Source organism: Calidris pugnax, unplaced genomic scaffold, assembly GCF_001431845.1.
Source record: "Calidris pugnax isolate Ruff unplaced genomic scaffold, ASM143184v1 scaffold26, whole genome shotgun sequence".
NCBI classification, from domain to species: Eukaryota; Metazoa; Chordata; class Aves; order Charadriiformes; family Scolopacidae; genus Calidris; species Calidris pugnax.
In genome coordinates, this window is record NW_015090765.1 from 1,869,548 (window position 1) to 1,897,443 (window position 27,896).

A 27,896-nucleotide genomic window follows, 5' to 3' on the forward strand; every position below is an offset into this window, starting at 1 on the left:
GTACTACCAAAAGAATGTAGATACCTCAAATGTTGCATTTATTTATGAATATGTATGTATTGCTTCTTAAATACATGGGAATATTGAAGAACTGGGAAGGATACTGTTACACTTTCTTTATTTCCTGGGGAACTAGCTCACATGCTGAAATTACATTACTAGAAAACAGTGGAAAATATTTTATAACACCAGAAGACTAGTAATAATATAAATATTCTGGAGATTTAGCAAATAGAGTTCTGTTTCGTTAAGTGTTTTTAGTTTTCACCATCTTTTGTATGTTAGCTTTTCTTTTAAGGGTGTAAGTATGCATACAAGTAGAGTATTTTTGGGTAGAAGTTAATTTAGACTTCATGTGAACTTAGTTTGTGGTGTCATTGCCAAACTAAAACTGTTGACAGCAGTTAAAATATGACGATAGGACATTCACTTTTTTTTTAAGCTAGATTGGTAACAACAAGGTCTTGTATTTGTAGTTGAACATGTTCTTCGGACGTTGGAAAAGTAGATGAGCTCTGAAAATCTGCAATGGCAATTAGTTTCCAAATTTTTTTTTTTGGTGTAACTTTTTATTAAGGTTCTACTGCTTGCAGTAAGATACCTGGCAGACTACTGACTAGATCATAATGCGTTTTTGTGAAGAAGAGCATGTCCTAAGTGTATATCTTTAGCCAGACATAAATTAGTTTGAACTGTTGGTTCTGGCGTTTTAGTATGATGAATGTTAGGAATCTCATAATCAGAATATTAAAAACTGGATGTCCTCAGAACTTGGCTGGACAAGGCCCTAAGCAATTTGCTTTAAGTTGGACCAGCTTTGAGCAGGGAGTTAAGATCAGAAGATCTCCAGAAATCTCTCAGCCTATATTGTTCTTTTGGTTTTGTGAACTATAAAGAAGTTTAAATAGCTCTTGTCATACTAATCTATTGCTTGATCTTTTGTGGTATATTTTGAAGCGTGTGTGCATTGGGAATGGTGGAAATGCTTACTAGCTCAAAGACCACATAATCGTTACCTCTTTGAAGATTGCTTTAAAGTAAAAGTTACCTTTGAAGTTGAGTTGCACTAAAATAGGTGGTGTGGTGTGATAGTTGTGCAGTGTAGAAGCTTTATCACTGGTTTTGCTGAGTAAACTGTCAGTAGAAAACGGTGAACTCTTATTAGAATAGGAATTGCATTAAGAAACATCCTAATCAGTAGAATTCACTTCATTGTAAAGATTAGATAGGAGAAAACCAGAGGAGACATAAATAAGTATACCTTAAGAACAGAGATGTTCCCTTTACAAGGATTGAAAAATACATGGATATTCACATAGCTCAAAAATAGTGGAGTTCTCAAGAGTTTTTTTTTAATCAGGTTTTTGGAAGCACAGCTTACTGTGTGGTAAGCAGTGAAACCACAAGAGTAATGTTATAATACTTCATTCAGTTTTGGGGGGTCTGAAGGTCCATCACTTTGTTCCATATGTGGAAGTTTATAGTATGTTTTCTTGTTAAATTGCACATCACAGAGTCTATAAACATTACATAACCACTGATGTCCCATCATTCATATATTCCCATTCATTCAGATTCATGGTGATGCATGAATTGCAACTTTTCTTACACTTGAAATATATTTTTATTGTCTTAACTGGCACTTGATTCATAACAGATAGTTCTGTGGTCACTATGTGAAGGTGTCATGGAGTTCTCAAGAGTTTTTTAATCAGGTTTTTGGAAGCACAGCTTACTGTGTGGTAAGCAGTGAAACCACAAGAGTAATGTTATAATACTTCATTCAGTTTTGGGGGGTCTGAAAGTCCATCGCTTTGTTCCATATGTGGAAATTTATAGTATGTTTTCTTGTTAAATTGCACATCACAGAGTCTATAAACATTACATAACCACTGATGTCCCATCATTCATATATTCCCATTCATTCAGATTCATGGTGATGCATGAATTGCAACTTCTCTTACACTTGAAATACATATTTGTTGTCTTACCTGGCACTTGATTCATAACGGATAGTTCTGTGGTCACTATGTGAAGGTGTCCAGGTTTCATGTCTTCTATGTTGGTTATTAATTTTTTTGTCTTTGTTTAAACAGTTCTGAATATTAATTCCTTAAACTGTTCTACAGAATGGTCAAAATGCAGCAATCTCTTTCTTCCCCTTTCTTTTTAAGCAGGGTTATAACTTGCTTAGTCTTCTTTGTTACCTTTTAGAATGAGAAGTCTCATATCTTGGTGCACAGTCTTACTAAACACTGGCAGTATGGTTGCACCTCTTACACTTGAAATACATATTTGTTGTCTTAACTGGCACTTGATTCATAACGGATAGTTCTGTGGTCACTATGTGAAGGTGTCCAGGTTTCATGTCTTCTATGTTGGTTATTAATTTTTTTGTCTTTGTTTAAACAGTTCTGAATATTAATTCCTTAAACTGTTCTACAGAATGGTCAAAATGCAGCAATCTCTTTCTTCCCCTTTCTTTTTAAGCAGGGTTATAACTTGCTTAGTCTTCTTTGTTACCTTTTAGAATGAGATGTCTCGTATGTTGGTGCACGGTCTTACTAAACACTGGCAGTATGGTTGCACTCGAGTGAAAAGCAACTCAGCCTCTGTAGCATTTAAGGAAATAAATCTGTAGGTGGCAGTTCAGTTCAGAGAACCTGTCTGCCCAACAGCTGTGATTTGAGGGCTGTTCAAAGGCTTTTTCTGGCTGGATCCAAAAATGGTAGTATGTGATGACTGCCTTCAGTTTACTGTTCTATTGAGTTTAGCACATTTTTCATTTGTGAGTTGTCGTCACCTGGAATACAGTCCTTTTTTAAAAAGTCCTTTTTCCTAGAACAGCATCAGCTCTTGGAAAGCATTTGTTTCATTATTGTTCTTGCTACTTCCCGGGCTTTTCATAAAGAAGGGAAGAATTGGAGTTTTTTGGGGAGGTTTTCTTTGATTTCCTCCTAAAGTGTGGCTTATCAAACAATGTGATTTAGATAGTAACTGAAGTTCTGTGCCAGCCACATAACAATTGGTGAGGCCCAGTTAAGCCCCCTCTTAACGTATTCAGACTTCAGGGAACAGCTACAGTCCTTTATAAGAGATGATGGTCTTAAAAACCATTGTTTCTGTTGATCTTCTTTGCTTTAAACTGAATGTCTAAACATGCAAGTTGTATTTGTCTTCACCTCCATAGCTGAACAGAGAACTTCTGGGTTCTACTTGGAGTTCACAAACCCAGAGCCTGTTGGCTTACAAACTGACTGGGTTAAAGGCTTTAACTTTTAGAATCTCTGGGTAAAATTCTTCACTAAATCCATCTCAGTATTCTTAGTGAATTTTGTTTGAACAAATTTGTTCTTAAGTATATATGACTTATGTGCAATACCATTGTTGCAAATTACATTATGGGGAGGATTAATGTTCAGTTTGGTTGCATTTTGAATATTGATTGCAGTAAAGAGGAGCGAAGTAGAAATCATTAAACTCCTGGATTTAAGCAGAACCTTCAGGCAGCTGTCAGAGGACACAATTCCGGTTATTGGTCAGTTGCCTCATAAGGTTTATGCTAGGAACTGTCTCTAGAGGAGATGGCCATATCTGATTCTCACTCCTTTGGGTGTGGAGCTCAGACACTTTCTCTCTGTCCTTTCCCCACCTTTCACTTAAAAGTATTATCTTCAAGTGTAGAAGTCGCTTTGTAGAATGGGACTAAGACTGTCTTCAGGCAGGGCACTGAGGAACTGAGTAATGTTTTTTCCTACCACCTCCCCCCGACCCCAGTAGTTATTGGGTGATATCTGTTGGGAAAAATTCTTCTTGAAATGCAGAAGAACCATATCAGAATTCTGGGGGAACAGGGCCAAAGTGGCGTTAAATAATAGGCTTGTTTTCACAGTACTTGACTAAACAGACTAAATGTGATGTGCAAGATAACAGGAGTAAATGTCACTTTATATTGTATGTTTATTGAACAGACATGACTAAATGTGATGTGCAAGGTAACAGGAGTAAATGTCACTTTATATTGTATGTTTATTAATAAACAGGACAATTCGGATTCATCAAATACTGAATGAAATATAGTTAGCAGTAATTGTGGTTTGACTGTTTAAACTTGGGCTTGGTAGAAGGTTTCATATTTTAACTGACTCTGTGTCTGTATCAAAGTTTGTCAGATTTTGGTTGTAGATTTAATTGAAGCAATTTGCATGTGTTTGCAATCTCATTGTAAATTTATGTTCTGATTTATACCTACATAGTAAACATTCCTTAAAAATCAGGTAACATCTTTTTATTATTAGGAAGAAGCACTGCATGCTTTCATTCAACCTGAGATTCTTGATGGCCCCAATCAGTATTTTTGTGAGCGATGTAAGAAGAAATGTGATGCGAGGAAGGTAAAGACTGTCCAAATCATTCATGAGAATTACTTTTGGTAAATAGCAATCCTGACAATATAGCATAATCTTGTTTTTGCTTCATTTAGGGTCTGCGGTTCTTGCATTTTCCATACCTGCTGACATTACAGCTGAAGAGATTTGACTTTGATTATACCACTATGCACAGAATTAAACTCAATGATCGTATGACATTTCCTGAGGAGTTAGACATGAGTGTCTTCATCGACGTTGAAGATGAGGTAATGTGTTTGGTTTCTAAGAAGTCTTTACTGACATTTCTCAATGAGAAATAATGTCATTAAAATGGGTTATTAGTCTCAGAGCTTCTACATATGCTGTAAATCCAGAATGAACCTTGATTCTTAAACTTGTGGCTGAGTCTGTTTTGGTCACAAATGGTGGTGTAAAGTTTTGAAACTCTGAACACTGAGGTTAGTCCAGAAAACATGAATGATTAGTGATCCTTCCCTCTGACTCACAATGTTGTGTATGCTGTAGAAATGAGACTTTTAAATATGTTATTTTTCACTTGCATATTCTTCTGGCTTCTGACTTTTTTGGCCAAAATTCATGCGTATTGTGAGTTACATTCGCCAAAAAGTATATTTAATGTACTTGCTGCATTAAAGACTAAATTTATTCATTGAACTCCATTCCTGAAAGCTTTGTGTCACTTTGCTAGCTTGTAGTGGTGTAAGAGAAGTACTCCATTGATATGCCTATGGAGGGGCTTTTCTGACCCTGTACAAACCTTTGGTTTATGAAGGGTGCTACTTAAGCGATTTGAGACCTCTCAAAGTGTTACTGGGGGGGCTAAATGAGAATGAAGATTGATCTGGGAGATAGAACTTGAAACAAAATTAATAACTGTCAGAAAATCAAAATAATTATCCCGAGGAAAGAGGATCGGGTAAGAGGTGAATATACTGACTAAATGAACTGCATTCATAGCGTTGTTGATATCATGCTTTTAAGCTAATAGAACACTAATCAGTCTTACTGTAATACTTTGACTCTGTCCAGTGAGTTGAAATGGAAAAAAGTCTGTGGATGGAAATATTTTCTGTCAAATCAGTTCTGATTATCTGGGCCATGTTGCAATAGGATTTACTATCTGGTGTTAGACCTCCAGGTATTTAGTTGAATTAACTGGTAAATTGAATAGGCTAGTAACAAACATAATCTCATTAAGTATGAGATCAGATAATTACCATGCAGTTGCACTCAAGACCAGAAAATACTCATCTAAGAGGTAGACTGAAGACAGTTACTAACAGAAACAAGTCCATTCTCGATGCTGAATTGCAGAGATCTCTAGATTTTTGAGGAGTTTCATAGTTTTGCAGATGGGGATTTTTTTTTCATTTCACAAACATATTATTTCTTGTTCCATGTAACTTTAAATGTTGTATAATATTAGTATGTATGTCTTATTTTTAAGAAGTCTCCCCAGACTGAGAGTTGCACTGATAGTGGAGCTGAAAATGAAGGCAGTTGTCACAGTGATCAGATGAGCAATGATTTTTCTAATGATGATGGAGTTGATGAAGGAATCTGCCTCGAAAGCAATAGTGCAGCAGAAAGACTTTCTAAAGCTGGCAGTGAAAAGGTATGTTTACAAAAATGTTGTACTGGGTCTGATTGGGATGGAGTTAGTTTTCTTCATAGCAGCCTGTATGGTGTTCTGCTCTGGATTTGTGACTAAAACAGTGTTTGTAGCACACCAGTGCGTTAACTCTTGCACAACACCACGGCTTGCTCTGTTTCTCATTCTGCTCCTGTAATGAGTAGGCCTCGGGGTGCACAAGAAGCTGGAATGGGGACGTAGCTGGGACAGCTGACCTGAATTGACCAGAGGAACATTCCATGCTTTCCTTCACTTATTCAACTGTCATTGTCTCCAACCACAAGTTTTCTCACTTTTGCTCTTCCGATTCTCTCTTGCCACGGCTTGCTCTGTTCTCTGTAATGAGTAGGCCTCGGGGTGCACAAGAAGCTGGAATGGGGACGTAGCTGGGACAGCTGACCTGAATTGACCAGAGGAACATTCCATGCTTTCCTTCACTTATTCAACTGTCATTGTCTCCAACCACAAGTTTTCTCACTTTTGCTCTTCCGATTCTCTCTGTTGTCCCACGGGAGAGGAGCAGTGAGTGAGTGACTGGGTGGGTGCTTAGTTGCTGGCCAGGGTTAACACACTATAAATGTAAATGATAAAAAATTAAATCATTCTGATATCGGAGGTGGGACCTTGTGTTTTTAATCAAATTCCAAAAATTGACACTACAGCAAAGGAAAGCAACTGATCTGTAGATCTTCTGAGAATAAAGGTCTTCCCAGCTTGTCAGACTGAGAATTCCCAGATAACTTGTTTTGGCAGCAGACCCTCAAGTTGAAGACTGTTTTGTCTTGTGAGCGCTGTTTTTCCTTTGAGGCCAACTGTTAAAGGTCCTACCAGCTTTGACTGCAAAAGTGTTTTGCAGTTTAGTAGGAGAAGATTGGAAATTTTTGATCAATCTCTGCCGTCCATTTCTTGTTGTTATAAAAACAGCCATATACGTGAGGCTATGGGCTTAAATGTTAAATAGTCATTCAGTCATCTTGAGTTTAATATAAAGGAATTGAGCAGCAAATCAGTCTAGGATAGCAGCCATCCTTCTGTGGGACATAAAGATTAACAGAGATTTTCAAGAAATCTGATTAAATTTCCTTGCCAATACAGAATTCATCAAGAATCTTTGAGGTTTATAGTAATGTCTACAATGTGTACTGCATAGGTTGTTAGTGAACTCATTTGAAACTTGGCCAATAGCTTTTATTCAGACTTGTTAGGAAGCTGTTGGGCTGTAACTGTTAGTTTCATAATTATTTACAGGCCAACTTGCATTTTAAACTGTACACCTGTCCCTGTTTACATTTACCTTAAACTATTCGAGAGGGTTTTTTGATCAGTGTTCTGAATGCTGGCAATCTTAGCTGGAAAAAAGAAATTATTAGATAGTCACTTGATGGAAACAGGGACAGAGTATTGTAATGTATCTAATGCAAATGCCATGTCCTAATATTGACAGTAGCTTTGGCCAGTTAATTCATACTACTTGTTCTCAAGGCAAACTAGCCATCAAGCCATGTTGTTAGCTTTTTGGTTTGGATATCTTAATAATAGATGCAGTATATGCTAGGAAAATACAGAGCATTTCCTCTATATAATCTAAAAATAGTTAATTATTTCAACACTTGTCTGAGTCATTATTGTTCAGTTTTATTTTTTAATGTATACACAATGCTGAAGGTATGTCCTTAGTACCCTCCATTTTGAGCCTTTGATCTATGAAAAGAAAGGATTAGGACAGGAACCTCAGAGTGCTGAGAGAAACCAATGCAGAGTGCTGATAAGCATGGAATAAGGGTGTTGCTGGTTTGCAATATACAGTAAGGGGTAAAAAGCAATCCTTGACAATGCAGAGAAGCATGATAGCAAATAAGCCTAAACTTTCTAGCTACAGGCAAACAGGTCATTTCTTTGTTTCTTCTGTGGAGATAGGTTTAATACCTATCTAGCACAAGAAGTCACAAATGCAGAGCTTATAGAGAAAGGAAGCAGCAGTCATGCATTAAGCCAGTTCAAACAGTTTCCATGGTTTTTTTTTTTCTTAAGTTGTTTGGTCTTTTCTCTCTCTCTTTGCACCAGGGAAAAGGGAAGTTCCTTTTTACTTCCATTATTCCATACTCTTTTATAATGTTTAGCATATCACAGCTCTGATTTTGGTCAGTGTCTAATGCAGCAATGCAGTGCTGTTATACAGATTTATTTTGTAACATACAACTGTTTATACATTTGGGTTCATACAATTGTTGTAAAATTTTTTAAATATGATCATTTGGTTATCTTTACTCACATCTTTTTCTTCTCTCTCCAGAGTTCTTTACTGTATGAGCTCTTTTCTGTTATGGTTCATTCTGGAAGTGCTGCTGGTGGCCATTATTATGCGTGTATAAAATCTTTTAGTGATGACCAGTGGTACAGCTTTAATGATCAGCATGTTAGCAAGGTAAAAAAAGTATTTTTGGTTATTTTGTGTACTCATAGGTGAACCAGTAAGTTTTTCTTTTGTGTGTGATTTTTCACTTATATATAATGAAGCTGGCTCTATGTGCAGGTATTTCAAGCATTTATTTTGTTTCATCTTCTCTTCCTAATGTCCTGCCATATACATAAGGTTCACTCGTTGGTTTGACTAATTTCTAGGGGTTTTTTTATTTATGTATGGGGTTTTTGTGGGGGAGAGGAGTGTTTCTTCTTGATGGTGAAGGGGGAATGGGTCATAAAGAAGCCAGGCTGGATTTATAATTTTGCCTTCTCTAAGCAAGAAGTTTTCTTCACATGGATAGAAGTGTATTTGTAGATCTGTTCCAATCTAGATTGTGCTGTTAAACCTGTCCTGCTGAGGTATTTCTGGTGTTACATGTATCCATAAGTGTTACTGCCATCAGGAACCTCAATAATGTTTTTCTAAGAGTTTCCTACCTTTTAGAAAAAGTAGTTCTGTTTGCATTCATTGTAAAATGAAGAGGTATAACACTTTGAAACAGATACTTCTTTCAGTCAGCAAATAAGCAGAAATATTTTTAACAATTAGAATGATTAATATTATGTGTTAATTATGTAATGCTATTCTTCCTAATGACAATAAACACATCTCAATTAATGCAAGTTTCTCAAATAACCATTAAATTGATTTTCCATTAGATAACTCAGGAAGATATTAAGAAAACATACGGTGGATCTTCTGGAAGCAGAGGCTATTATTCCAGTGCTTTTGCTAGGTTAGTAGTACTGTAATATCCCTCTTCTTTCTGGTGGTGTTTTAGAGTAATCAAATGAATGGCCAAGATGCTTATGTTTAACATGTTAGCTGAAAATGCATAGTAGATACTTCAAACAGTTTTAAAAACTATCCTGACTGCTGTTTCAGATCATTAAAATAAAGTGATTACTTACTTTTGAAAATCCTTTTTGGTTACTGTGTTGCTAAGATGTGTATGACACAGCTCCTTACTGAAAAACAAAACCAAACCAACTTTTGAAGTCAATATTGTCCTCCTCTCTGATAGATTCAGATAACTGTTCTTATCTCCACCAGCTCCACCAATGCGTACATGCTGATATATAGACTGAAGGATCCAGTGAGAAATGCAAGTAAGTATGTTTTGTTAACTTGTAAAACTCTGTGGAATAAGGAGGTGTTTTATGTGTGATGAGTCTTAACTTGTGTAAGGACAGCGGTAACGGTATTTTTAGGGTAAGCTAACGTAACTTTCATATAGGAAGCCTTCTTTTAGAGTTTTTCATTACTTTTATTGTAAACCTTTATGGATCATTAGGAAGTCAATTAACTTGTAAAACTCTGTTTGTGGAATAAGGAGGTGTTTTATGTGTGATGAGTCTTAACTTGTGTAAGGACAGCGGTAACGGTATTTTTAGGGTAAGCTAACGTAACTTTCATATAGGAAGCCTTCTTTTAGAGTTTTTCATTACTTTTATTGTAAACCTTTATGGATCATTAGGAAGTCACTACAAAATAAAGCTTCTATTTGTTTAGTGTCATGGAAATGAAGAACAGATATACTGGGTAATGCAATATAAACTATAGTGTAGTGCTATACTAGTGTCACGATTGGTGTAGTAGAAAATAAAAATTACTTCACTTAAAAAACAGTATGTAAGAACTTCATAATGACAAAATTGTACACTTTATAACCAGCCCTTATTTTTGTGTTTCAGTTAGGAGGTGGGCCAGTATACTATAAGTTATATAGTCAGAAATCTTGAATTTTATCGCCTTTTATTGCCCTCATCTCTGAGGTAGTTCACAAAGACATAGAGGATGTCTGGCCCCATGTAATACCTGACGGGTTGATTAATCTTAGAAATATGTCATGGTGGAAAATGGAGATTCTATTTGAATTCAAAACCAGAATGTCTGGTTGAAGACTTGGTTCAAGTATTGACTAATTTCAGAGGGTCATAGACTGTTCAAACTACTAATAACAGTAGTTTTTAGTACTAATAAAAGCAGTTGTCTGCTTCCTTTTAACTCCTCTTTTTGTGGTAAGATTTTGAATTTCACCATGAGAAACTAAGGGTGACTGTTAGCAAGAGTAAGGAAAGAAATTAGCATTGGAAGGATGAGTAAAAAAGCTTTAATGTATTTTTTGGGGGAGTACAAACTAAAGTCCTATGCTTTTACTAAATTTTATTTTAAAAAAATAATCTAAAATTAATAAAAAATAGACTTGCAATTACTACTATATCAATGTATCTAAAAAGTGTTTATGATGCTTGAAGCAAATTTGTCATCTCATTTCAACATCCTAATAAACACAAACCACATTTACTTTTAGCAGCAATCTAGTTCATCATACACTGACTAATTTCAAACATGTTGTTATTATCTACTTCTCTACTTTTTACTTTTTTTTTCTTTTACTTTTGTACTATTTTCTCCATAAAGTTGAGCAATGGTATTTTCCTTGAGGAAATAGGGAGGGGGGAAAACAAAGTATCTCACAAAATCAGTTTTGGCTTTTTTGTTTCTGAGAATTCGTGATGTAGGGGACAGTGCAGTTATATTTCGTTTTAAAGTAACAGTGTCTGAAATATATGCTTTGTATAGTGTTGAAGTTGATTCAACACAAGAAGGATGCTGTTAAAACTTTTTCCAACAAATTTATAAAGTAGAAATTCGTCAGAGCCACAAAAAATAATATTGTTTCGATATTTGAATCATTGAAACAACATTATTCATTCTGAATAAGTGACTGCAAATCATATAACATTTAAGAATAAACAGAAGCCATAAAGAAAGTCTATGGACCAAGAACTGTCTTTGGAAATAGATTTTCCTATAAATGCTGTGGTTTTTTAGTTCCGCAATAAAGAAAGAAAGAAAAACTGAATCTGCTACTTCAAATGTCTGGAATATGGCAATCCCATTTTTAAGTCTTAAAAAATTATTTGTACACTTCTTTGTGATAGGAGTGACACCAGGATTAGAAGACAACTGTATTTGCAAAATATTATTATTTTTTTAACTTGATAAAGTATTAAATGTTCTGGTTTTGTTTCTCTTTATGAAACAAAATCTCATGAAGTACACTAACCTGTATTAGATGCAGTATTTATTTTATCATGATATAGATGATATCTTGTGACTTTTATTATCAGGTAATTCACCTTCTAGAACAGACTTTACCTTTATTGTAAAAACAGGCTCGAGTGCAGTCATCAGCCTTGGTGTATTTCTTTACAACAGCAAAGCTTCCCTTACTGATACTGGAATATAAATCTTGTGCTAATAGCATTTTCTCATGTTGCTGATGTATAATTAGGGGGAATAAAAGACTTGAGTTCAGTTGCATTTAAATCGTGAAAAAGAGAACAGGACATGGTATAGTGGGAAATTTGAGAGAGGGAAGAAGGCAAGAAAGATGGCTGCATTTGAGTGGAGAAGAGAGAGGGAAGAAGGCAAGAAAGATGGCTGTTAAATATACCAGAAGACAAGAGGAAATGACTTGAAGTTGTGCCAGGGGAGATTTAGGTTGGGTATTAGGAAAAAATTTTACACTGAAAGGGTTATCAAGCATTGGAACAGGCTGCCCAGGGAAGTGGTTGAGTCACCATCCCTGGAGGTATTTAAAAGATGGATAGATGTGGAGCTTAGCGATATATTTAGTGATGATTTTTGTCAGTGTTAGGTTGATGGTTGGACTAGATGATCAGAAGATCCCTTCCATGCTAGGCAGTTCTGTGATTCTATAATTCCTGAGATGTTGCCCACTATGGAAAAACCTAATTTTTAAAACTATTGCTTTGTTTTTACTGGCAGAGTTTCTTGAGGCCCAGGAGTATCCAGAGCACATTAAACAATTGGTACAGAAAGAGAGAGAATTGGAAGAACAAGAGAAGAGGCAACGTGAAATTGAGCGCAACACTTGCAAGGTTAGAATTTCTACTGAATAAAGCAACAATACATTTCTAGTAAGAAATGTTTCTACAGTAAATAGTAATGTCTCTACTATAATAAAGGGACTCTTGTGATAAGTGTATTTGTATTAATAACTCTAAAATCAATTGTACACCTATTGGAAGCCTGTAAACAGTGGAGGCATCTGTTAGAGGTATTCACCAGAGATTTTTGTTGAGTTCATGTCTTCCGTGTGAATTTGAATTGGTATTAGAACCAAAACAGAGCTATAGTTAATCTGACATCGCTTGATTTCAGCAAAAGGAATTCCAAGAGTATGTAATGCTGTATGTTAGGTGTTTCATACTGTTAAATCTTTTTGTATTGTGACCCTTTACTCTGTGAAGTGATGTTTCTTAAACTAATTTAAAATAATTATTTGGCAGAAAGAGCGGAATCTGTTACCGTTGACGCTATGGTTGGAAAAAAACTAAATATGACATCTTTGAATTACAAGCATGACAGCTAGGCTGCCTATGAATCAAATAATTGTTTTATTAGAAGGTCCTCTATGACTGCTAGATATGTAACTTCATGTGAAAAAGAGCTTTCATGTTTGTTTTTCCTGTGTGCATTTTGTTTTGGAGGATTTGCATGTTGCCTACAGTTTAAAGATGTTCTCGTTATAGAAGTTGTACCCTATCTTGCAAAAATATATACAAGCTACTACTATCTACGGTGCCTTTGACTTTTTCTGTGTGTCATTGTGTTAACCAGCTGAAAGGAAACTATCTTGTAACTGAAGTAGAGCTAAAGATGTATTTTATATTAGATTGTTTGAATATAGGAGTGTAAATTTAAATGTACTGTAATATGAAAGGCATTTGCAAATAAAGTTATCTTCCTCTTGTTTTTCATAGATTAAATTGTTCTGCATGCATCCTACAAAACAAATAATGATGGAGAACAAATTAGAGGTTCATAAGGACAGGACACTGAAGGAAGCTGTGGAAATAGCTTACAAGGTATGCTATGCTTAACAGAAAAGTTTAACTGTTAGATGTAGTTCTTTTCCTGAAGTTGTCTATCTTCAGTTTTTTAATGTCTGATGCTGTGGGAGTGTTTGGGGGAAGTTGGCTGTGGGTTTTTTTGTTGTGGGTTGCTTTTGAGGGGCTGGTTTGGGGTTTTCTTTGAGGTGTTCTAGCTGGGGATTATTGACTGAGTTTTCTATTAGTAGCCATCAGATGATTTCTTATTGGAATGATATAGCCTGCCCTTTTAAAAGGCATTATGATTTTTACATACCCTTATTTTAAAATCAGACAGTGAGAGCTTCTGTCTTCAGGAAGTTGAAAGAATTCTGAATTGCTTATTTTTGTGTTGCTGTAAAAACTCTGGTATTATATATGTAATAAGATAATTCTGTCAAGCAACTTCTTGTACAACTAATAAAATTACATCAGTGGGCACCAAAGGGTCTGTTGATCTTTCCCTTTCACAAACAAGTAGAAGTTGAAGACATCTATTCTTGCTTACCTACTTGTACTCTGGTTCTTCAAAGATGCCATATGTGTCTTCGGTTGGGAGAGTACCAGCAAGGCAGGTACAGATTGGGAATGTGTTAACATCTCCTTGAGATGCACAGAAGATAATGAGTGGATATGACTTCCTCAGCCTCTGAGATGGCATTTGGTATAACTGATAGGCAATGTGTTCCTCTGAATATACTTCCAGGACCTGTCTTCATGTACTTTTCAAACTTGCCTTTTCTTTTTGATTTTGAAAACGTATATATATTACACGTACGTGTATGTACTATATATATGATGTATGTGTTTTTTTAAAACCAAATGGAAATTTGTGAGTTCAAAAGATTCCTCCATGTATATGTAGAGACATTTCTAGCTTACAAGGGAAAAACTAAACTCACAAACGAACCATTATTAAAAGTTTTCTTGTTGTTTTTTTTTTTCCTGTGTTTGTAATTTAGTTAATGGATTTAGAAGAGGCAGTTCCTTTGGATTGCTGTCGTCTTGTCAAATACGATGAGTTCCATGACTACTTGGAACGGTCTTATGAAGGAGAAGAGGATACACCAATGGGTTTGTTACTTGGAGGTGTCAAATCAACGTACATGTTTGACTTGCTGTTGGAAACAAGACGACCCGACCAAATTTTCCAGTGCTATAAACCTGGTGGTAAGACATGTAATTACGTATAGACAAGGGTAGACTAAAATCATATATTGCATGATGACATGAAATTAAAGCTTGTAAAACATAGAACTTTCAATCTTTGTTGTGATAAATTTTACGATGTCAGTATTCAGAACTACATACTGTACCGTGTTCCCAACTTTCTTCTAATTGAAGCAGTTCTAAGGTATACTAAAATTTGTCAAACTGTGCAATGTTTTTGGTGTTAAAATTGATTTGACAATGAAATTCTGAAATTGGACTGCTTTTCAAATTCATCACTGTCTATATGTATTTAGTGCAACCCCTTAATCAGTCCATTTGACAAGCATACGTGTGTTATCTTTGCCTGTTGAATTCTCTCTCATATATATATATGTGGTTTTGTTTTCTTTTTCCTCTTTCCTACAGAGGTCATGGTAAAGGTTCACGTAGTTGACCTAAAGACTGAATCTGTTGCTCCTCCAATAAGCATACGAGCTTATTTGAATCAAACAGTTTCAGAATTTAAACAGCTAATTTCAAAGGTAATTTACAGTCGTTAAGGACTTGTCTTAAAGTTTTTGTTCATTCCGACTGTGAAAATGTGTCATAATTTAAATATCTAAAATGAAAAGGACTTGGGGGTTCTAATTGACAAGCAGCTGAACACAAGCCATCAGTGTGCCCAGGTGGCCAAGAAAGCCAATGGCATCCTGGCTTGTATTAGAAATAGTGTGACCAGCAGAAGTAGGGAGGTGATTGTGCCCCTGTACTCGGCACTGGTGAGGCCACACCTCGAGTGTTGTGTCCAGTTTTGGGCACCTCAATACAAGAGAGATATCGAGGAGCTGGAGTGAGTGCAGAGGAGGGCAACGAAACTAGTGAAGGGCCTAGAAGACAAATCATATGAAGAGCGGCTGAAGGAGCTGGGGCTGTTTAGTATGAGGAAGAGGAGGCTGAGGGGAGACCTCATCACTCTCTACAACGAATAGATCATATGAAGAACGATTGAGTGAGCTGGGACTGTTTAGTTTGAGGAAGAGGAGGCTGAGGGGTGACCTCATCACTCTCTACATTAGGAAGAAATTCTTCACAGAAGAGTGGTCAGACACTGGAATAGGCTGCCCAGGGAGGTGGTTGAGTCACCATCCTTGGATAAGTTTAAGAGTCGTTTAGATGTGGTGTTGGGGGATATGGTGTAGGGAAGAACTTTGTAGAGTAGGGTAGATGGTTGGACTCGATGATCCCAAGGGTCTTTTCCAACCTAGATGATTCTGATTCCACCATTGGCTTCAGTAATTGAAATTTAACATCCAAAGCTGTCCCCATTCTCCCTACAAACCCTCCTTTCCATTCCAGTAGTCATTTCCAGTAGTCCATTTCCAGTGTTAATAAGATGCAGATTAACTTTTACATGGGCTTAAGCCATGGAATGTTACTGCTTCCATTGAATTGGAAGACAGGCATTTTAGTCAGTTCTGTGTAAACTAGCTCAGTGGTTGGTGTAACTTCACCATATTTGTTATGAAACATGATTTCAGTAATTTAAATTCAGTCTTAACTGAGAATTAAGTGAACAGTGCAAAACCTGATGATTGAAATTTTTTTTTTATTATTTCAGCTGGTCCATAGTCTAAATAATGTCCGATTCCTTATATTACTGGTCACTAACAATTTGCCAGTTCTCTGCAAAGCCAGGCTATTTTAGTCTGCTGACCTTTTTGAAAAACTAACATTTGCTACATAGCAAAGGATAGAGGAAAGGAACTGGGACTGGACAGGTTTGGGAGGTTTTTGTCCACATTGTCTCACAATTTATAAGCCAATAAACAAACCTCCTTTCCCTATGAATAATCTTATAAATGAAATACTTGTTCCATTATTTGAAGTTATGTATAACATGCATTACCTTATTTTAAATGTGTTATTTTAGGCTACACACCTGCCTGCTGAAACGATGCGGGTAGTGTTAGAACGTTGCTACAATGACTTGCGTCTTCTGAACGTGTCCAGCAAAACACTGAAAGCTGAGGGCTTTTTTAGAAGCAACAAGGTACATGCTCTGGTTTTTAATGTGTTCATTTTGTGTAGATTCATGTGTTCATTTGTAGACTCCACTTTTGTGTTGTAAAAGGTATGGATATCTGTATAGAATTTATAATGGATAAGGATATCTGTATAGAATTGATAATGGATAACTGTCACATATTTCACTGTGCACTGTGGAGTTTATTTTAACTAGTACGTGTTGTGGTGCTGATGGAATGCTATAGGCTCTATATGAAACCAAGGTTATGTTACAAGGTAGAGCAGATTCAGAATCAGACATCTGGTTAATGCTCAGTGATTGCAACGATGGTGAGGTTAACAACCTTAGGATGAAGATTTTTGGAAGTCATCCCTTCTCAGGCAAGAAAGGTTGGCATATTACTATGAAAACTGCCTAATTTGTTTTCTGAAATTTCTAAATTTAAACTCAAGAACCCACTATCTCAGTGTAGAAAGATAAGGCTTTGATGGCTTATAGCTGAGCAAAACAATGGCATTGACTTGCTATTCAGTTACTTCAAACCCTTTTGCATTCACATGGTCACTACAACACAGGGGCCTTTGTCAAAGGGAAGAGGGAAGTTTGTTCCCTTGTCTTCTAATTTGTGCCATTGCTTACCCATGTATACGTTTGAAGAGTTTGTATTTATGGTGCTATACTAGAAAAATAAAGAAAGACTGCCAACTAGTTGTGGGGCTCGTTACTACCATAACTAGTGTTAGTGTACAGCTGAAGGGTGCACTTGGAGTGACTAGTCTAAATAATGTCCGATTCCTTATATTACTGGTCACTAACAATTTGCCAGTTCTCTGCAAAGCCAGGCTATTTTAGTCTGCTGACCTTTTTGAAAAACTAACATTTGCTACGTAGCAAAGGATAGAGGAAAGGAACTGGGACTGGACAGGTTTGGGAGGTTTTTGTCCACATTGTCTCACAATTTATAAGCCAATAAACAAACCTCCTTTCCCTATGAATAATCTTATAAATGAAATACTTGTTCCATTATTTGAAGTTATGTATAACATGCATTACCTTATTTTAAATGTGTTATTTTAGGCTACACACCTGCCTGCTGAAACAATGCGGGTAGTGTTAGAACGTTGCTACAACGACTTGCGTCTTCTGAACGTGTCCAGCAAAACACTGAAAGCTGAGGGCTTTTTTAGAAGCAACAAGGTACATGCTCTGGTTTTTAATGTGTTCATTTTGTGTAGATTCATGTGTTCATTTGTAGACTCCACTTTTGTGTTGTAAAAGGTATGGATATCTGTATAGAATTTATAATGGATAAGGATATCTGTATAGAATTGATAATGGATAACTGTCACATATTTCACTGTGCACTGTGGAGTTTATTTTAACTAGTACGTGTTGTGGTGCTGATGGAATGCTATAGGCTCTATATGAAACCAAGTGTACGTTACAAGGTAGAGCAGATTCAGAATCAGACATCTGGTTAATGCTCAGTGATTGCAACGATGGTGAGGTTAACAACATTAGGATGAAGATTTTTTGGAAGTCATCCCTTCTCAGGCAAGAAAGGTTGGCATATTACTATGAAAACTGCCTAATTTGTTTTCTGAAATTTCTAAATTTAAACTCAAGAACCCACTATCTCAGTGTAGAAAGATAAGGCTTTGATGGCTTATAGCAGAGCAAAACAATGGCATTGACTTGCTATTCAGTTACTTCAAACCCTTTTGCATTCACATGGTCACTACAACACAGGGGCCTTTGTCAAAGGGAAGAGGGAAGTTTGTTCCCTTGTCTTCTAATTTGTGCTATTGCTTACCCATGTATACATTTGAAGAGTTTGTATTTATGGTGCTATACTAGAAAATAAAGAAAGACTGCCAACTAGTTGTGGGGCTCGTTACTACCATAACTAGTGTTAGTGTACAGCTGAAGGGTGCACTTGGAGTGATGTATAAATACACTTCTAAACATGAAGGCTGGTCAGTCTGGTTGCAGTTTGCTTCAATCCTAACATGATTGTGAAAATAAGGAAGCTTTAAATCATTATTAATAAACTGCAGACTCTTTAGTCTATCTTTTTGAAAACATGTATTTTAATTTTTTATGAAAGGTTTATAGTAAGCGTTTCTTAGTGACGTAATTCCTCGTGTGTGTGTTCAATTCTATGTCCTTGCTGTTGTTGCTTTCACTTTTATTTAAAATAACGCTCCATGATAAAACACTGTTATTTTCTGTTCAGGTATTTATTGAAAGCTCAGAGTCTTTAGATCGTCACGTGGCATATACAGATTCTCATTTATGGAAACTTTTGGATCGTCACGCCAATACAATCAGACTGTATGTTTCATTGCCAGAGCAATCACCCGGATCTCAATTTAGGCGAGCAGTTTATCAGAAATCTAGTGGAGATTCAGGCACCTTGGATGATGCTTGTGAAAGAGTAAAAGGACCTGTAGGTAATATGAAGTCTGTAGAGGCAATTCTTGAAGAAAGCACCGAGAAGCTTAAAAGCTTGTCCCTGCAGCAGCAGCAGCAGCAGGAGGGGGATAACGGAGACAGCAGCAAAAGCACAGAAGCCAGTGATTTTGAAAACATCGAATCACCTTTAAATGAAATAGACTCTTCAGTGTCAGCAGAAAACAGAGAACTTGAAAACCAAATTCAGATTTCCGATCCAGAAAATCTGCAGTCTGAGGAACGGTCAGATTCAGATGTAAATAACGACAGGAGCACAAGTTCAGTGGACAGTGACATCCTCAGCTCCAGCCACAGCAGTGACACTTTGTGCAACGTGGACAATGCCCCGCTCCCCTTGGCTAACGGACTCGACTCTCATAGCATCACAAGTAGCAGGAGATCAAAAGCCAATCAGGGGAAAAAAGAAACCTGGGACACGGCAGAAGAAGATTCTGGAACAGACAGTGAATACGACGAAAGCGGCAAGAGCAGAGGAGAAGCACAATATATGTACTTTAAGTCAGAACCCTACACTGCAGATGAAGGTTCAGGAGAAGGGCAAAAATGTATGTATGCTTTTTTTTAAGTGCCGTAAAAGAATCCAGCTTTTATTGCTATTTAGTGCATATTCTGTGTTAAAAAGCCTAGTGACAGTATTGAAAAACTTGCCAAATTGAAAATGAAAGCTGATGGAAATGCAAAGATGGGACGTGGTATCATGTTCAGCAAAAATCTAGCCTAATTTTGATTGTAATAAGTGATTACATATTTGAAGAGAGTTTTGCATTTCTGTTTTTAAGAAAATAAAAAGCTACCCCTATGACACATCTATTTCCTTGTATCAGAAGGTATCTTCTGGAGAGTTGTCTTATGGTGAAAGGCCAATAGTTGCATCTGCTGATGATTCACCTGTTTCAGAATGCAGTTATTTACAGTGGTTCACAGAGCAATAATTCTCCTAACATTTAAATTAACAAACCTGAAAACTCCTAGTCGTTTGACTGTAAGGAAATTTCACATAAACTTGATCACTGAATTCAGTAACCCGTTGCTTTTCATTGACTGAAGTACAACAGAATCACAGAATGGTTGGAGTTGGAAAAGACCTTAAAGTTCCTGTAGTTCCAACCCCCCAGCCATGGGCAGGGCAGGTACAATGAAGTGTTCAGGTGTTTCCATGTCAGCCATACAAGTTTGGTGTAAGAGCCCAAGTAGTATTTTAATTGTCATAAAGATAAATCATTTAAATAATACTCAGTACCTGCATATGTTTTATAACTACCAGAAGAATAATTAAGAATAGTAGGGTATAAGATAACTAATTCGAAAGGCAAAGGATTTCCTGTCAATCCAGAAATCCTGATGTAATAATAATAATAGATAAGAGTAAAATCTCTTTTCCTGGTGTGATGGTGGTGGTGTTTTTTTGTGAACAATCATTTTTAAAACCACAGAGAAATTTAATTGCAGCTACTGCAATTTTAATGAAATTACTCCTTTAGCCAGGAAAGATCTTTCTTTGGAGCTGATCTTGAACTGCATTAGTTTTTTGCTTTTTTTAGGTAGGACTAGTTGGATCCAGGAATTATTTGTTTACAGTAATTTTTATGCTTTCTTACCACACTGTATAAATGATTATCCTGAGGGGAAAGCTTTTATATATTTTTAGTATGACAACATGAACGGATTTATAATTCAAATAATTTATTTGTTCAGTTGAATATTCTGAATAGCAATTTTTTTATTTATTCTAATGAGTCATGATATCATAATCATACTGTAGTTTGAGAGTAGTCCAAACTGAATATATTTGTCAGAAGAATAATTAAGAATAGTAGGATATAACTAATTTGAAAGGCAAAGGATTTCCAGTCAATCCAGAAATCCTGATGGAATAATAACAGATAAGAATAAAATTTCTTTTCCTGGTGTGATGGTGGTGGTGTTTTTTTGTGAACAATCATTTTTAAAACCACAGAGACCAGAAGAATAATTAAGAATAGTAGGGTATAAGATAACTAATTCGAAAGGCAAAGGATTTCCTGTCAATCCAGAAATCCTGATGTAATAATAATAATAGATAAGAGTAAAATCTCTTTTCCTGGTGTGATGGTGGTGGTGTTTTTTTGTGAACAATCATTTTTAAAACCACAGAGAAATTTAATTGCAGCTACTGCAATTTTAATGAAATTACTCCTTTAGCCAGGAAAGATCTTTCTTTGGAGCTGATCTTGAACTGCATTAGTTTTTTGCTTTTTTTAGGTAGGACTAGTTGGATCCAGGAATTATTTGTTTACAGTAATTTTTATGCTTTCTTACCACACTGTATAAATGATTATCCTGAGGGGAAAGCTTTTATATATTTTTAGTATGACAACATGAACGGATTTATAATTCAAATAATTTATTTGTTCAGTTGAATATTCTGAATAGCAATTTTTTTATTTATTCTAATGAGTCATGATATCATAATCATACTGTAGTTTGAGAGTAGTCCAAACTGAATATATTTGGAAATACAATTTCTAAAGATATATTTATTCTAATGAGTCATGACACAATATAATCATACTGTAGTTTGAGAGTGGTCCAAACTGAATATATTTGGAAATACAATTATTTATTCTAATGAGTCATGATATCATAATCATACTGTAGTTTGAGAGTAGTCCAAACTGAATATATTTGGAAATACAATTTCTAAAGATAAACCGTGCACTTGACTTCTCAGAATTTCATGTTACTACAGTGGCTTTTCCTTAATGATGAAATTATTCCATTAAAAATTCCCTTAATCTAGACTTGAGCTTGCCTTGTGGCCTTCCAGAGCACAGGAATTAACTAAACTTTTTAATCCTGGAAGCCAGGAGGGGAAAAAAGGTTTGTTGGCATGTGCCTGGCCAGCCCCCACTGGGGAGATTTCTGTCTCTCCCTTGAGGCAGGGGAAACCTCTCAGGGAGTTATCTGCAAAGGCTTCATCTGACTCTCTCTCTTTCTTGCCTTACTCAATGGAGTAGGTGCTGCTTTGCTGCACTGCTTCACTGATTGTAAAACAGGGCAGTTTGGAACTGTCATGTCTTCCAGGAAAGACATAAACATTTAAAACAGCAAAGCTCTTAAAAGTTTCAGTAACAGCTTCAGATAAAACGTAAACGTGGCCATTAACAATAATTTTGACTTTACCACTTGCAGCAAAACAGTACTGAAACTGTGAATATATGGAAATAATACACTAGAGTGCTTTTTTTTTTTCCAGTAGTGTGATGTTTCATGCCAGTTTTATCTTTATTTTCGCTTAGGGCTGATGGTGCATGTTGATAAAAGAATTACACTGTCTGCCTTCAAACAACATTTGGAGCCTTTTGTTGGAGTTCCATCTTCTCACTTCAAAGTCTTTAGAGTCTACGCCAGCAATCAAGAGTTTGAGAGCGTTCGGCTGAATGAGACACTTTCGTCATTTTCTGATGACAATAAGGTTATTCAGAAGTTATTTTTAATGGTTAAAAAACACACTGGTACAATATAGACAAACTTAAGAATATAATTTACAGCTTTTTGTTTACTTGACAGGTGAAATAGTTCTGTTAGTCTTTGTAGTGTGCTGCAAAATACAATTTTTATTTTGATACCAGTTCTAACAGATAATCCTTTTCCCTTCTAGATAACTATTAGACTTGGAAGAGCCCTTAAGAAGGGTGAATACAGAGTCAAAGTCTATCAACTTTTGGTAAATGAGCCAGAGGTAAGGCATTGAATATTTCGAGAATAATTAATGAAGATATTAATATGTGCCTTGCCCAAGGTTTTTCTCTGAAAGCTGGGGGGAAAAAATAAGTCCCTCTTTTCTCTGCGGTTTCCTGGATTTAGGAAGGGAACTTGAGTTTATTTCTGTTTATGTTGTTCCAAATACACAATCGGAATGTGATCTACAGTATCTCTCTTAAGTGTGTCTATTTCTGCAGTGTCAGTGGAGGATAAATGAAAAGAATTGTTTCTTTGTTTTCCTTAAATGTACAAAGGGAATTAATGTAGAATTCGTTCCAAATAAGAAACTGGTTTTGCTCATGGTTGTGGTTTTCAGTAATATTGTACTGATACAATTTGTTGCATCCATGCAGTGCAGACAGTGCCTGTCAGGACACTTCCCTGCCCTCTCTGCACAAGACAAGCCTGAAACAAAAAAGCCTCTCTTGCATTGCAGCTCACTTTTAGGACATGAAAAGTATACAAGGCAGTCTTTAAAAGTTGGCTTTGGATGCACCTTATTTTATTTTTTTGACCAAACTGCAAAATATATATTAATAATGGATGAGCATAAGAGATTGAAGCAGAATTGATAAAGCAGGGAATAAGCGAAATTTAAAAGTAACTTCCAGTCCTGGAGTTCTGGTCTGTCTTATCAGTGAAAGCCAAGAATGTGGCCTTTTATTTATCATATAGCTTGTTTAATTTAAAAATGCCTTTCAGAGTGTTTAGAATGTTAATATAAGGGTAGCAATTAGTAATGCAGACCTGAGATGCTGTTTCTGCAGTGGCAAGCGTTCACAGTGTTTGAATGACCTGTCAGAGGGCTGCAGCTACACAAACTTCTGAAGTATAGAAGGCAGTCTTTAGAAGTTGGCTTTGGATGCACCTTAATTTCTTCTTTTATTTTTTGGACCAAACTGCAAAATATATATTAATAATGGATGAGCATAAGAGATTGAAGCAGAATTGATAAAGCAGGGAATAAGCGAAATTTAAAAGTAACTTCCAGTCCTGGAGTTCTGGTCTGTCTTATCAGTGAAAGCCAAGAATGTGGCCTTTTATTTATCATATAGCTTGTTTAATTTAAAAATGCCTTTCAGAGTGTTTAGAATGTTAATATAAGGGTAGCAATTAGTAATGCAGACCTGAGATGCTGTTTCTGCAGTGGCAAGCGTTCACAGTGTTTGAATGACCTGTCAGAGGGCTGCAGCTACACAAATTTCTGGATGGGACTAGTCATAAAACATGAATGGGAGGCAAATCTACTTTTTTCTGTTCCAAAAATTTGTCTTTAATCGCTTTCTATTTACATTCACAGCCGTGCAAGTTTCTTCTAGATGCTGTTTTTGCTAAAGGAATGACTGTCCGACAGTCAAAAGAGGAGCTGCTCCCTCAGCTTCGAGAACAATGTGGCCTAGACTTGACTATTGACAGGTAAAGAGACTACAAGCCATTGAAGTTACCTGATTAAATATTACTTCAGGATGTGGGGTGTTTTGTGGAGAAAGGAATTTTTTTGAAAGGAGTGGAAATAAATTACTGTGATCTTTGAATCAGATTATGAATGTAAACATTAACGTAGCAACTCTTGGCTTTCATCTCGTGGAGAATGATATAGGGAGTAATATTTACTCAGAATTGCCTGTGAGCAACATGTTCACAGCTTTAGATCTGAGAAGTTTTATTCTCTCTAAGAATTAGTTTCTTCAGAAAGGAGAGCATTAAGTAAATGAGGCCACAAAAAAGCCACCTTCTCTCTAGATGCAGGCTCAGTGTAGACAGCCTTGACATACGCCAGAAACCAGGCTTGAGCAGAACATTGGAAGACAAGCGTTGGCCCTTTCCTCTTGAGAAAAGGAGTAGAAACCCAGATCTGGACCAGGTTTTTCTCCTTTCATCACTGTGACTGGGCCGAAGGATTTTTGAGTATCATGTTTGGGTTATGTCCTCTAGTGCCCTTTAATTGTGGGGCAAATCACAAAATGTATGTCTGCTTCTATGTGTGGAGAAACTGTTGTGATTAAAGTTTTGTACTCATGTTTAATCTCATTTTAGTTGTTTATACCTTTATTTTCTAGTGCCCTTTAATTGTGGGGCAAATCACAAAATGTATGTCTGCTTCTATGTGTGGAGAAACTGTTGTGATTAAAGTTTTGTACTCATGTTTAATCTCATTTTAGTTGTTTATACCTTTATTTACCTCCCTACCTAAATTGAAGCTCCTCCTTTTATATTGTACCTGGATTGGTGCAGTAGAACTAAGGACCTAAATCAGACACAGTCCTTTTCCAATCCTCCACCTGAGAGAATTGTCAGAAGTTTTGGGGAAGATTCTGTTTTCTTATCCTAAATAGGAAACTGTTTTCTTCCTCCAAATCCCTCTGCATTTCTTGCAGGCTTGTTTTCCTTGTGTTCATGAATAATGCAGCACTGTGAGCCAGCAGTGATACCTTGCTCTCAGGGCTGTTTCAGAATGGTGTTTATTCCTGATAAACCCAACCAACCTTCACATAAAAGAGCTGTATTTCAGTTTTGTCAGAAAACGTTCAGTTTTGATCTCTGACAGTAGAAAGTGGTTACGAGCAGATAAAAACTCGGTGTTTTCTTCATGATGTGTTTACAGGTTTCGCCTACGAAAGAAAACCTGGAAGAACCCAGGCACTGTGTTTCTGGATTACCATATCTATGAAGAAGATATCAATATTTCAAGCAATTGGGAGGTCTTCTTAGAAATCCTTGATGGTAATAATGATATAGCGTGATGAGAAAGAAAAGATAACGTTAGAGGTTTTATTTTATTTAGAGAACCTTAGAAAGTGTACTTCCTATTTTTTCCTTTTTGAAAGGCTAATATTACTGACATTTTAATGGCATTTTATTAGAAAAGATAAAATGCAAAAGAATTAAAAATAATCAAAGGATTGTGCAAGTGCAGATTTCCTGTGGCTGCAATGTACTCAACATCTAAGAGCAGCACTGTTTTGTAGGTTTTGTGGAACTTTTGGACATCCTGCAGTACCATTGGGCAGGGTTTTGCATATATGTTTTTTCATTGTACATAAAACATAATTGTAGGATTTGCCTATACCTTATGCTTTTGTGTTAAATTTTTAGAGTAGTCTTGGTGGTGATATATACATAATACATAATTTTGAAGTCAGCAAAGCTGTTCAGTCATTTAGTAGTTTTCAGACAGGAGTGAAAAAACACTCTTCTGTCACAAAGTGCTAACTTTGAACAGCTTTTGGTCATCAAAACAACTTTGGAATCAAATGTTAGCAGCTTGTTTCTTAAATTCTGCTTAAATGTCATGAAGAATACGGAATGTCTTAAGCTATCCTTTGCATATACACATAAGATTTGGATTCTGAATGCAAAAGCATAATTTAAGGGGGGTAAGAAGCAGGCCCATCTCTAGATTAACAGGTTCTGTTAATGGATCGATGAGGAATGGGAATTCCATTCGCTTGGGAACTTTCTTCACAACCCTGCCTGGTTTACGTCTTATTTAGCTGTTAGTCCTGTATTTTGGCAGCTGTGTTCAGTGTTGGTAATTTTAATTTGTAACAAAATGCAAGTACCAAAATTAGAAATAAACACTCTAGATTAACAGGTATTTCTGTTAATGGATAGATGAGGAATGTGAATTCCATTCACTTGGGAACTTTCTTCACAACCCTGCCTGGTTTATGTCTTATTTAGCTGTTAGTCCTGTATTTTGGCAGCTGTGTTCAGTGTTGGTAATTTTAATTTGTAACAAAATGCAAGTACCAAAATTAGAAATAAACACGGGAGGTTCGGGAGCCCTCAGATTCCTGGAGACACATGTCAGCTCACACTTCAGTTAGAATTTCACAGGTTTAAGTATTTTGGGATTAGTTTTAGATGAATTGCTGTACTGAGTAGGTCTTGGTACTTCTTAGACAAGTGCAGCCCACCTAGTTCACAGACACACCATGTTATAGACTACAGGGCTTCCAAGGATTCTGCAATATCTTGTATAGCTGTCTAGATCTGCCCAATTTAGCCACTTTCATCCAGTTGCAGAAGATGCAGCTATATCCCACTATATTCTGTGAAAATTAAGTTGTATGTATCCCTGCTACACCAGAGGTGTTTAACTGCTTTAAGTCAGGGTTTGTAAGGCCTCCCAGCATGCTGCTGGAAGATCTTGTTCTTCAGCTAAATGCTGGAGGCATTAGGCAGGTAGGTAATGCAACTTGGAATAATTTACAGGTAAGTTTCTTAGCATAGCAGCTTTACATCACATTGTTGTAGACATGAATTTTCTTCAGAGCCCAAGAATAACTAACAATTTAACTGGAAATAAATGCCAAGAAGCACTAGGTGGCTGTATCATCATTTCAGACAATAGGTTAGTGTTGGAAGGTAGCACAGGTGTAGTCGTGGGTGAGACTGGAGAAGGTTTTTAGGGAGAAGCTTAACAGTGGTTGTGGTTTCATGCAAAACAAGCATGTAGCAGTGGACATAAATGTTTGAGGCCAAATTCTGCATGCCAAATTACTAAATTATAGACTGCTTTAAAATAAAAATTATCCCTTTGAGACCACTTCTGCTTATCTGATTGTAACATTGACAACATCACCCTGTCAACCAGGGAAGAAGCTTCGTTACCTGAAACTGATATAAAAAGGCTGGAGGCAGTACATAGTAAAGCTCTTCAAGGTGGTAGGTGTAAAGTGAGCTTTAATAATAAGTATATAGTTGAGAAATGTAGAAGTCAAACACGGAAAGCTTATTTTGGTAGTGAAGTGCATGAATAAATACCAGGTTGCTGAGGAAGGTGTCATGTAACTGCAAGATCTGGAGGTCAGCTTCTAGTTAGGTGGATAGTTACGGTGTGTGTTAGGTGGATTGTATTATAACCAAACTGGGTGTGAGGGAGAAATGTGCCCTAAAGAAAAATAAAGGATATGGCTTCTAAGAGATGCTGCCTATGAAAAATTTCTTGAAAGGAGCTGGTAACAAAGAAAAGTTCAACTAAATCCAAGTCCATCCCTTTTTTTGTGGACTACTTGCAGCACACTTCCTGGGTGCTTCGTTAGTGTATGTATATCTAGTGCAGTCTTCCATATTTGAGTATGCTTATCCTGTGGAAAACACC

At 36.4% G+C, this 27,896-nt stretch overlaps 1 protein-coding gene across 1 annotated transcript in view; it reads left to right on the forward strand.

The window, feature by feature from the left end:
* The window catches only part of USP47 (ubiquitin specific peptidase 47), a 60,796-nt gene that overhangs the window by 27,966 nt on the left and 4,934 nt on the right, over positions 1–27,896 (forward strand). The window contains exons 10-25 of the mRNA XM_014966595.1: positions 4,299–4,394; positions 4,484–4,636; positions 5,839–6,006; positions 8,318–8,449; positions 9,148–9,224; positions 9,542–9,597; positions 12,287–12,399; positions 13,285–13,389; positions 14,355–14,562; positions 14,971–15,086; positions 16,475–16,594; positions 18,807–19,590; positions 22,324–22,499; positions 22,686–22,766; positions 24,090–24,205; positions 25,395–25,513. Of these exons, the coding sequence (XP_014822081.1) occupies positions 4,299–4,394; positions 4,484–4,636; positions 5,839–6,006; positions 8,318–8,449; positions 9,148–9,224; positions 9,542–9,597; positions 12,287–12,399; positions 13,285–13,389; positions 14,355–14,562; positions 14,971–15,086; positions 16,475–16,594; positions 18,807–19,590; positions 22,324–22,499; positions 22,686–22,766; positions 24,090–24,205; positions 25,395–25,513 (2,620 nt within the window). The remainder of the gene's footprint in view (positions 1–4,298; positions 4,395–4,483; positions 4,637–5,838; positions 6,007–8,317; positions 8,450–9,147; positions 9,225–9,541; positions 9,598–12,286; positions 12,400–13,284; positions 13,390–14,354; positions 14,563–14,970; positions 15,087–16,474; positions 16,595–18,806; positions 19,591–22,323; positions 22,500–22,685; positions 22,767–24,089; positions 24,206–25,394; positions 25,514–27,896) is intronic.